We start from the raw sequence: 12,499 nt of genomic DNA, 5'->3' as shown, positions 1-12,499 counted from the left end.
ATTCAGATATAAATATATCGTTGTATGTAATATACTGTATATTATTTTGTTTAACGATATATAAAAACGGTAGAACACCGTTTATACGTTCTTCGGAGGAAATAAAGAATTTAAGCTAAATCCTTATTGAATGAAATATATTCTGAGCTAGATAATATATTTCCTTCAATAAGGATGTCTTTGTATCATTCAGTAATAAAATGTGTTTAATCGCATCCTTTTCTAAAGGAAATATTCGGTAAAATGGCGTAGAAATTCTGATAATGTCTACCTTATTTGCACTTTGAATACTTCACTCTTGATACTCACGAGTTATTTCGGAATTTTCACAAATTTTATTTGCATATTTCTGTTCAAAATGTCATTAATTCAATCAACCTAAAATGTGTTTGCTTTAGTTTATCGTCGTAAAGACACTAATTAATATTAATAATTTCAAAACAAATTACAAGAACTGTAACAGAGAAAATTAATTGCATACGGGAAATTTTAAGAAATTAATTAAAAGTGGATTTTTCAGTTGGTAATAATCCTGCACGTCGTCTCCTGTTCAGACATCAGGCTATTGGAAATTTTCAGATACCCGAGAGAAATTGCAGTTGAGAAATTATACTTTCTGCAATTGCCTTATGCGCAAATCTTAAATATAAAATAATAGAATTAAAGCTGCCGTAGTACATAACTTTCGATTAAATATTGAAGTTAATTGGGCTGCTATTTTCAAAAACTTGTGGATCCATAAATTACCACTGCCGTCGCCTGTCTGACCGTCCTCCTTTAATCTCGAGAATACCAGAAATGGAACACTTATAAGCTGGAGGCCCCGATAATCTATATATAAACTTACAGTTTGGGCCGTAACTCACGTTATTTAAACTCGAATCTTTTCTCCCTAAAAAGGTATTAGATAGATCATTGGCACGACACTATTGTTAGAGAAAAAGTATGATGTACAGGGCAAGCCACTACTAATTGAATGTGGAAGGCATATATTTTAAATTAAATAATTATAAATATGATAAAAAAATTGCAACCGGCATTGTGACGTTGTGACAATAAATAGCTCTTTATCTTTTAATTTTTCTACAGGAATGTCATATTTATCAAAGCTGAAAAATGAAATATCCGAATGCTTTAAACTTTAGTTATTTATATTAATCAAGATGTTAAATTTTGAAAATGTAATCAATTAATAAATAATTTGTTTTATTTTTTTCTACGTTTGCGTGTTTTTAAATTTGTTTTACATTGATTTTAATATTCAATTACAGTAGAGCGTCGATAAGTGGAACGTCGGTAAGTGGAATGGCCGGAAAGTGGAACGATTTTCAGTCGGACTGTGTCGTATTGAATCGAATGTTTTTGATACTAAATTTACTTCTAAAGTATAATTTTCATGTTTTTTATATTCTTTAATATATTTATTTTGTTTGTACAAAATGCAGAAATAATTTTTAACGATACGATAGCCTCGATGATTATTATAAAAATTTTCGTTAGGCTTAAAATCGACGAAAATTCAACACGAAGCGATACGCAACGGAGAAAAATTTGAACATCGGACAGGTTAATGTATTTTTTCGTACAAAGTCGGAAACTGGAACAAATCATTAACTGGAAGGACCCCAGTCCCCAATTGGTTCCACTTTTCGACGCTCTACTGTATTAACAAAAAGATTAAAAGAGAGTACCCTAACACAATAATGAATAATGTCAAATATTAAAAATTTCCTATGAAAATTTTAACTGTAAGGTGAAAAAGGTATAGGAATTTTCAAGTTTCAAAGATCCAAACCTTTAAATGTTTTAAAGACCGACTTAAAATTTGATCTCGTTTAAATTTTATATGCCACGTTCGATTTAATAATTTTGGTTTTCATTTGCTTAGCTTTACATTACACGAAAGTGATTAGCCAATGGATGAGTGTGTACTTTTTTGGAAAACCTTCTCTGGAAAGCCGGCCCTTATTTAATCGTTACATACGTGTAGAAAACTCGGGAAACTACAAGTGCCAGCCCTCTGGCGCTTCGTCCCAGATTCGCGTCCGGTTCAGTGAGTGTGGAAAGCAACACTAAACAGATTCGTGTGTTTAGTGGTGTTTTCCACCGTTGGAGATTTCTAAAGTTTAATACCAATTACAATCACATGATGTGAATGTGACTGGTGCGTTTGACAAACAGATCATCACAGTCACATAATGTTTAATGTCGAAATGTGATTTATAGTTTCACTAGCTGACCCGGCCACGCGTTGTTGTGGCTCAAAATGTATCTATTATAAATGTATAACACTTCCCCCGTGGGAGGAATTTCAAAAAATTCCTTCTTAGTGTACATTCTCTTGACGTACCCTATTAAAACGCAATCAAACAACGCATCTAAAATAGTATAATAAAAGCCGAGTTCTTCACAGTAAGCCTTAATCCCGTCACTTTTCCCGCTGGGGAATATCGAAAAATCCCTTTTTAGTGTATATTCTGTTGACGTAACCTATTAAAACGCAATTAAAAACGCAAAAAACCGCATGTAAAATAGTATAATAGAAGCCGAGTTCTTCACGGTAAGCCTTAATCCCGTCCATCTCCCCCCAGGGAGGATGGGGGATTAAGGGGGATTCCCCGTGGGGGGAATTTCGACATGTATATAATATAAAAACACGTGCGTATTCGAATGCAACGTTGTGTCAAAATTTCAAAGGAATCGGTAGGAACAAACGAACGTTATATTTTATTTATATAGATAGATAGAAAATGATCTGCTTCAGTCCATTCTCACAGAAAAGCATAATGCCTCACAGAAAAGCAAACTTAGGTCGTCGGAAGGTAGCGCCATCTGTTGGACATAAAAGCGTTAATCCATATATAAATATATTTTTGAAAGGGGGGAAATGGTGTAGGGGTATGAAAAATAGATAGTAGCCGATTCTCAGACCTACTGAATATGCATATGAAATTTGGTAGAAATCGGTAAAGCCGTTTCGGAGGAGTACGGTAACAAAAATTGTGGCACGACAATTTTATATATAAGATAATCCTCATGACGATTTTCTGAAATATTTTTATATTCATAAGTAAAACCGTAATTTTCCGAAATAAATAAAAGACATTTAACAAAATTTATTGCAATACGGAAATATACACAGAAATCTTCATATAAATAAACATTTAAAGTCAACAATATTTGCATATTTTTAACAGATTGTTGAGATGTGGTGTGGAAAGATTTGTGTGAATTAAATTTACGCATATCACATTTCGGACTAGAATTGATATTTCCCTAAATTTGATATTTCTACGTCGAAAAAAGGCTGCACTCAAAATTTCCTTCGGCGATTCTTTATCAAATTTTATCTATATATATAAAAACGAATGTATGTCTGTCTGTGTGCCTGTCCTTCATGCATTACCACACCATTTATCCGATTGCCATGAAACTTCGGGAAGTTGTTTAATACACTCCCGCGAAGGTTTGTGGCATATGTGAAGACCACCATTTCCCCCCTTTCAAAAATATATTTATATATGGATTAAGCCTTTCATGTCCAACAGATGGCGCTAACTTCCGACGACTTAAGTTTGCTTTTCTGTGAGGCATTATGCTTTTCTGTGAGAATGGACTAAAGCAGATCATTTTCTATCTATCTATATAAATAAAATATAACGTTCGTTTGTTCCTACCGATTCCTTTGAAATTTTGACACCACGTTGCATTCGAATACGCACGTGTTTTTATATAATATACATGTCGAAATTCCCCCCACTGGGGGGAGGGATAGGATTAAGGCTTACTGTGAAAAACTCGGCTTCTATTTATACTATTTTGCTGCGGTTTTTTGCGTTTTTAATTGCGTTTAATAGGTTACGTCAACGGAATATACACTAAAAAGGGATTTTTCGATAATCCCTTGCGGGGGAGAGGGACAGGTTAAGGCTTACCGTGAAGAACTTGGCTTCTATTAAACTATTTTAGATGCGGTTTTTTGCATTTTTAATTGCGTTTTAATAGGTTACGTCAACAGAATATACACTAAAAAGGTATTTTTCGATATTCCCCAGCGGGGAGAGGGACAGGATTATGGCTTACTGTGAAGAACTCGACTTTTATTATACTATTTTAGATGCGTGTTTGATTGCGTTTTAATAGGGTACGTCAAGAGAATGTACACCAAGAAGGGATTTTTTGAAATTCCCCCCACGGGGGAGGCGTTATACATTTATAATAGATACATTTTGAGCCACAGCAACGCGTGGCCGGGTCTGCTAGTAATACATAAAGTAAAAACATGTTAAACGGTACAAGAATATAATTTTGGCGAGTTTGAAATTAAAATATAGGGTACGTGATGAAAGCCCAGAAAACGTGCGTGGCCAGTCCGTTGTCCCGGCGCGAACCCACGACCAAATACCAGCGTTTAGTTGTTTTATTCACTCGACCCAAAGAATATACGTGAAAAAAAACTACATTTTAGTAATATTTCTCATTCCTTTCTGCCGGTGAAGTTAGTGACAGAAAATAAATTCGATTTGGTGCCATGGAACCGTCGTCCAGTTCTCACCCTTCTCCGTGGGTTTTTTGTTTGTCTAGAAACCCCGTAATGTCTAGGCAGCATCCGCATTACGGGAAAAACTGGAAGCGCCATCATTTCCATAACACAAATGCCGATAATGGATTCGAAACTTTGTCTAAAATTATTATTACACATTAGAATGATGCATCACAGGAGCAACGCACTACCTGAAAATCCGTACCTGAAATCATAAGTAATCAATCAGCAATGCGCTAATTATGGGCAAATACTTCCCTTTTGGATTACTCGAAACCTGAAAAGGAAAGATTTCACATTAATAATAACTCTTGCAATTATCAAAAATTGGATTTACACCTATCAATAATTTTGTCACATTTTACGAATAATTTTTAATTTTTTTCCCCAGGAGGGATTTGCAGTTTCTGATGAAACTGAAGATGGAGCAGTGCCTCAGAGTTTTGATGAAGAATATTAGCAAAAAAAGAATATATGTTCAGTTTAAATGCCTTACTGAAAAGGGAAAAAAAGTGCAATCTGAGTATCGTTTAAAAATTGATTTTGTATTTCATAGACTTGTTTAATCAAAATGCTGCATTGGATTTTGTACTGAAACTCATCTTAAATAATTTTCATAAATAATTAAGTAAAATTCATTGTTTTACATATTACAACTCTAAATATTTTCAAAAATTTTTAAATTTGTGCTTGTTAATGTATTAAGTTATATTTGTGTGTGTTTAAGTAAGCCTCATTAACTAACAATTAGATATCATTAGTTCCCATGATTTATACTGCAATGAACATGAATTGTAGTTGACATTTTCATTGACATTCAGTGAGGAAAATGTCAGTCTATGAGAACATTGTTGCCTTAATGTTTTTTTATTATATCAATAGCATTTATAATTTTCTTGAATATTCTAAGTAAATTTTACAACCCGATCAAACTATTTTTTCACAAACTTTTAACATTATTTGTACAGTAAAAAAAATACTATTGCATTAATAACTTTTTCTAATATTTCTCACTGATATTATTGGGAAATTACTTTATTAGATGTTTTTAGAAATAATAAAATGCTGAAGGTTAGCACTAAAAATTATAAAGGTTTACTGTATTCAAATATTGGGAAGATATCTGTGATCAAATAAATGATTTAGCCTTCTTGGTTTGGTAACTTTGTTGTGAGTTCTAAAAAATAAAAGAATTTAAATATTTTATTTCATATTTAAAACTTTAAACAAGTTTTTGTTTCGTTTATTTTAATGAAAAGCAGTAGCAATAAATACAGAATAATTTAATGAAAATTAAATTTCAAAGTGTTTTTAAATTTTCTTATCTTAAAATAGGTAGCATTTATTTTTTTAATGAGATGTCATTAATGCCAATGTATGTTAATTCTTAGGCCCCATAGAATAAAATATCTTTTATAATATAATTTGAAATCCACTGAAATTCTTTCGAAAGCAAATAATCTAAAAATTTTCTTAAAAATCAATAAAATATGCAGCAGAGTAAATGTAGTCTGAAAAAAAATGAAAATAACATTTCAGGTTTTAACTTTTTAATTTTCCAATTATGAAAATGAAACAAAATACAATACTTGTTACATTCAAATTGACCATAGATACCAGTCCAAATTTGTGACAGTTGTTTAACCTTACATTTCTCTTTAATAACCGTAAACATAAATGATGTGGATTCTTTCTGAAGCAATGGAATTTGCAACGTCGTCGAAATGACCGTACGTAAAAGATGTCGCCGTATCGGAGTTCTTAACAAGCGAAACGATAAAGGACACGATTGAAACGATGAAGTCGGTGGGACGTCTTACTAAAAATTAATATAGGAAGACCTAATTACAGTTTTTACACATTTCACAGGCACAATTTAATACTCTATATTGGCCCAATGTCATTGCATGTTTCGAGTGTAAAATATATAAAGGTTGTATAAGGCTCAGATTATAAACTGAATTCAATTCTATATAACAAACTAAATACATTACTTCACAACAAGATTGAACATCTAAGCTCAATGTTGCCATTAAAAGCTTAATTGATTATGCATAGCTTTGTGACACAGCACTTCTCGGTAAAACACTGCTATACAAATATTCTACAGCAGCATACACACACTCAAATACACAACATCAAATATTGGTCACTACCTTCAGAGGTGGTTTTATTTTTCGAAAGGTGACGTTTAAGTATTTTCTTGTCGGAAAACAAAATTAATATTTATTATTCGATTGGGCTTTCCATTAATGGGTAATTTTATTAGTGCGCCTAATATATTAAGAGACACGCTAATATTTTTTATTAAACAATTTTCAAATTTTGCTTATTATTTTTCTAAGTAATTATTAGATAACAAATAAAATTAGTTATGAACTCTACGTGAAACAGATTTATAAGTAAAAATAAAGCTAATTCACATATAAAATAGCGATGCAAATAGAGTAAACTCTGCATTTTCTTGGTGCTGGATTGTAGCAAAGTTAGAACGTTTGCATATCTGTAATGTATTTTGAATTAAAGTTTTATTTTTCGTTCGTTTTTCTCTTTGTTCTCGTCATGAAGGTTAGTCACTTCTTCAAGTCTAATAATAAATCAACAATTCAAAATACAATATATAAAATATACTTTGGGAGACATGCAAGTATAAACAATATTTAATTGGAAAGATACTCTATGGTACTGAGAAATGTAATACACAATACTATTTGCACAGTTATACATAGGTTTTAACCTACTATAATTGTCGAGTTTTTTTTTACATTGGAATGATTACATAAAATATATATCTATATAGCATATATCATTTCTGGGCAATCAATTCTTTGCAATGATTCATTCCAGACAATATATCAAATTCATGCATATAATTTTAACAATATTTTTTTTTGCCAAGGGAAAATTATAAATCAGAACCTTTCATGTTTAAATTAAATTGTTTAAAACTTTATCAATTAAAATATTTTTATATATATAAGAAAATATTTTAAGTACAGAGTTTTTATACACTACTTCATCAATTTAATATTTAATTATAAATTAGTGTAAGCTTATAAATATGAATGAAAAATTATCTTTTAGATGAATCTGATATTTAAAATGGTGAATAAAGAAATATATTGCTTGCCATTTTTCAAATACTTAACCAATAGAGATGTTACTCAATCGGAACTCAATTTAACAGACTACATTTACATTACGGGGTATTTTTGTTTGTTGGAAATAATAAAAACAAATTAAATTTAAGAGAATATTGTCAGCAATTAAAAATATATTCCAATAAAAATAGCTTTTAAGATGTAATTTGTCTGAGTAGAATAATCCTCAAGTTCTTTAATCCACATAATAAAAATAATTAATGTTTTCCATTTTTTTATTCACCATGCATATATCATTTTTACTAACACAATTTCTTATGTAAAAATTTAAATCTTTACAAATTAAAAAAAAAATCCCTGATTTTAATCATATATCTGTAATTTTTTTATATGTATATAAAAAAGCTTCCTATAGATTATTATATTTAATGATATAAATAATAATATATGGCACAGAAAATTCTTTCATACAGAAATATGAGGCGGCATTAATTTGGATAAATGGCATTTAAATTATTTAAGAAAACTGATTGCATACCAGAATTGCATTATCATCATTATCATTACATACATATTTTAAAGCCACAAAAAATTTGTTTGTTTGTAATACATAATAGGTCAGTTAAAACAAGTTAACATTGAATAATTACTGAATTACTCAAAAATTTTAATTTACAAACAAAATTTAACAGGCATCATTAGTTCTTCGTTAAGTATTTTATTTAAATGAATTAAAATATTATTCATAGACTTAAATATAAGAAAGAAACTAAAAGGCAAGCAATCTATGACACAGAATTTGATATTAAATAATGAACAAAACATTATATGATATGCTTAGATATTCATATACTTTTAGTATAGATATGCAAAAAATTCACCTACAGTTTCATCACAACTATGTAGAGTATATACATATATATTTTTTTTACTTTTAAAGAATAAAGTGGTAATTTATTGTTTTTACAATAATTGAACTAAGAAAATTATTGTGTGTGTCATTCAAATCTATGATGATAATTTTTATACAGAATAAGAAAGTCAACAAAACAATCTCTCTTTGTTATACTAATTCTGATTTTTAAAATAAAATTTAATGATTATGATCAATTTTTATTGTAATAAATTACAGGAAAATGTCTTACCAGATTAACTGTATAATTTAATACGTTGATAAAAAAATTTTATAATTAAATCTATTTTTATAAAAATCATACTTTGAAGTATTTAAACTTTGTTCTTTAAATTATATTCTTCCACTATTAATGATTATATATAATTACTATTTAAACTATAAAGTACATAAAATGATTTTCTACGTTAATTTTCAATAATTGAGACATTTACAGTTTATAAAGCTGAAATATATATATATATATAATATATATATATATATATTTTTATATATGATATGATAACAGAAAATCATCACTATAAACAATTTACTATGTACATAAAATTGAAGTCTCATTTTTTAGATATATGTGCAAATTTATGTAATGATGTAATGTGCAATAGAATGTTTCCCCCAACATTAGCACCAAGCAATCAACATTAGCTACCAGATCATTAACCTCATACAACAGTTCAATTATTAATGAATTTTAATATCCAATTTTTCGATTAATAAATAATTTAACTATAATAAAAATTTATGTAAAGAAGGTTATTGAACACAAATCTTTAATTTGTTGTTATTGATTAACAAATTCAAAATTTACCTTCACGTGTTATATCAATAGAAAGCTACTGAAGGAAAATAACTTTGAAATTGCACGGTTTTTCATTAGATAAAATAATTCTACATTTTTAAATCCAAATAAATATTTTAAAGATTTTGTTTTATCATAAAATTTTCAAACATAGATAGCTTGCCTATTATAAAATTTTAAAAGTATACTAAATTTAAATTTAGTATAATGACAAAAGTAATATTTCATTTTATGACCCAAAGAAATTTAAATAATTTTCTACATTTACAAATTCTTCATACAACAACATATCAATTATTACATCTTAACAAAATGCTCTTAACAACATGTAAACAAGTCATTGACTATATTACTTCTTCAAAGTATTTTTAACAGCATTGAAATTATATTTGAGCAGAAATAAAGTATGAAGAAAAACCAATTCTTTATACAACAATGTAACAAATTGTATGCTTTTAAGCAAAATTATAAATGTAAAAATAAATTCTGTGCAAGACTGCACATCAGATTTTAAACCTCAAACAAATAATTTGTACTAATTAGAGAGACGTGTAAAATAAAACAAAATTGAGACATCAAAATTCTGCAACTATAATCATTTCATGCACTTCAACTATTTATTGCACACACAGCAATCTCAATCAGGGAACAATTGCATTTTTTTTTTTTTTTTGCTATCCCATCCCACCCCTGAAGGCACTGTGGTAACCTTCTGCTATCAAATGCTCCCCAACATCTACTGGCACACATTTTTTGCTAATGATTTTGCATATTTCCATACAAAGCTATGGAATAAATTTCAATATGAATGTTTTGACAGCTAAATACATAAAAGTATATTCTATAATTAGTATTTCTAGAAGACTGATATGAAGCTAGAATGTACTCAATTTTCCAATGGCACAATAACTGGTTGTAGTCGATTTTTCCCCAAATTTCAATTTTATATCTAATCAGCTTGATGTCCTGTATCAGAAGCATCTCCTCTACATATTGGACATGTACGATTTGTCTGAAATTGAAAAAGTTTTTTTAATTTTCTTAGTAACTGTAAAAGCTGAATAAAATATATATGTTACCAATACTCCCTCAATTACACAGTTAATATTTAATTGTTAATATTGTAATTTAAAAAATTGTTTAACTTCAACCAAAACAAAAATTAATTTTCTTATAAAATGTGGAAGAATAGATTTTAAGCATCTGAAATTGTGACAAGATCTTCTTGATTCCAATTAATCATCCCATCATTAGTTTATACTCATGCCTCCATGTTATGCCAAACAAAGATTCAGGCATAGCTACACAAAAAATTGTTATTTTACATAAACATGTGTTTACATTAAATATCTACCCAACGTGAGGCAGATAACAGTAAGGGCTTATCACACCAGTGATAATAGGCACAAACAGTCAGGAATCAAAGTAGAATATTTAATAAAAACAAAATGGAGGTGTACAGTAAAATTGATTAAATAAAGTATAAAAACAAAAAACCAATATGCATTTCGGACTATTGGATAAATAGTCCCTCTTCAGTTGGTATTAATTTAAAGGGGTTAAGACTTTCCTGACTGACATGTTTAGTTTGACTGGTTTCTGTAATATGATGTACTGTATGTGCTATTTAGGCCTAATATTTCTAGACTTTTGTTCTGTGCTTGTGGTTTGATACTACACAAGAAAAAACTACAGGCACAATAAAGTATCTTATCTCTTCTCTATACATTTTGTGAGCAAGTTCTAGTATTTACTAATTTTTTAATGTATGCATTTTGTATGTTGGGGCAGTCCTGTAGTCAGGAATAAAAATTCACTGAAAAAATTGTGACTGGAATTTTTTTCCAGCCAGCACTAGACATACTAGATACAGTTTGTGTAAAAATACATATCAGAAGCCTAAATTTATTCAATGAAGCAAAAACGTGTATATATATATTGCACTTGGGCCTTGCTGACTAATCTGAGGAGGCTAAACCACCTCACAGCTATGTCTATGATGTATGTGATTTTGTTCTGTTTGCCAACAAATTTGATGTGGGGTCTGTTGTGATAGATTGTTTAATCTGAATGTAGCTTTATCATAGTACAGTAGAGAGTTGTTTATCCGAAACATTGGTTATCTAAACGCTTTCCAGTAGACTGTGTCGTGCTGAATCAAACTTTTTTGATACTAGATTTACTTCTAAAGTATAATTTTTATATTTTTCAATACATTTATTTTGTTTGCACAAAATAAAGAAATAATTTTTAACGATACAATAGCCTCGATTATTATTATAAAAATTTTCATTAGGCTTAAAATCGATGAAAATTCAAAACAAAGCGACATGCAACGGAGAAAAATTTCAACATCAGACAGGTTAATATATTTTTTTGTACATAATCAGTTATCCGAACAACTCCAGTCCCCAATTGATCCAGATAAACGACACTCTACTGTATATTTTTTGTTGATTTGACCATCTGAGGTGTGTATTTGTAGCTTGGTTGCTTGATACTAGTATGTAATAATTCATGTTTGTTTGCAAGCTTTTGATGTACAATAGAATGTCATTAAGAAGTTTTTAAGGAACCAACTTAAAAAACTTTAAAAACCACTTGATATAACTTAAGTGAAAACTTCTTATTTTTACTCAATAATCCAGATTTGTCCATATGCAATTAAACATATAAAAATAAATAATTTTATATAATATGAAATCTCATACCTTTAGCCATTTATCTACACAGCGTGCATGAAACTCATGCCCACAAGGTAATACCCTTAGAACCTGTCGTGCTTCAAAATCACACATACATACTACACAAGATGTTTGATCAGAACCATGATTCTCTGGATTATATCGATATGACAATAATTGTTCTATTTCTGTAAAAATAAATAATACAAAATTTAATATATTTTTTTTTCATGTTCAAAAAGTGTTTTACATTGTTATTTAAACAAAATAGTAGACTGCCAGTATACTTTCAAAATGTGTTTCTTAAAATTGATATTAACAAATGAAAATGAAGACAATAGAACATATTTGGTGTATATTGTTTATATATTTATGTTGATTTTATATTTATCAATAACTTACAAAAATAAATTTTAAAGTTAATAATAATTACTAGCTTTCAACATTTTATCTAATTTT

At 29.1% G+C, this 12,499-nt stretch overlaps 1 protein-coding gene across 2 annotated transcripts in view; it reads right to left on the bottom strand.

The window, feature by feature from the left end:
• Positions 1-6,076: 6,076 nt before the first annotated feature.
• The window catches only part of LOC136989727 (RING finger protein 44-like), a 77,032-nt gene continuing 70,609 nt past the window's right edge, over positions 6,077-12,499 (bottom strand). For both annotated transcript variants that reach the window (XM_067287972.1, XM_067287973.1), the window contains 2 exons: positions 12,068-12,228; positions 6,077-10,368 (listed from right to left, as the gene is read on the bottom strand). In XM_067287972.1, coding sequence (XP_067144073.1) covers positions 10,306-10,368; positions 12,068-12,228 — 224 coding nt within the window. In that variant the 3' untranslated portion in view covers positions 6,077-10,305. The remainder of the gene's footprint in view (positions 10,369-12,067; positions 12,229-12,499) is intronic.

The sequence above is a fragment of the Centruroides vittatus genome, unplaced genomic scaffold (assembly GCF_030686945.1).
Source record: "Centruroides vittatus isolate TY-2023 unplaced genomic scaffold, ASM3068694v2 scaffold_752, whole genome shotgun sequence".
Taxonomy (NCBI): domain Eukaryota; kingdom Metazoa; phylum Arthropoda; class Arachnida; order Scorpiones; family Buthidae; genus Centruroides; species Centruroides vittatus.
The sequence above is the reverse complement of the archived record's forward strand: the minus strand, read 5'-3'. Positions and strand labels throughout refer to the sequence as shown.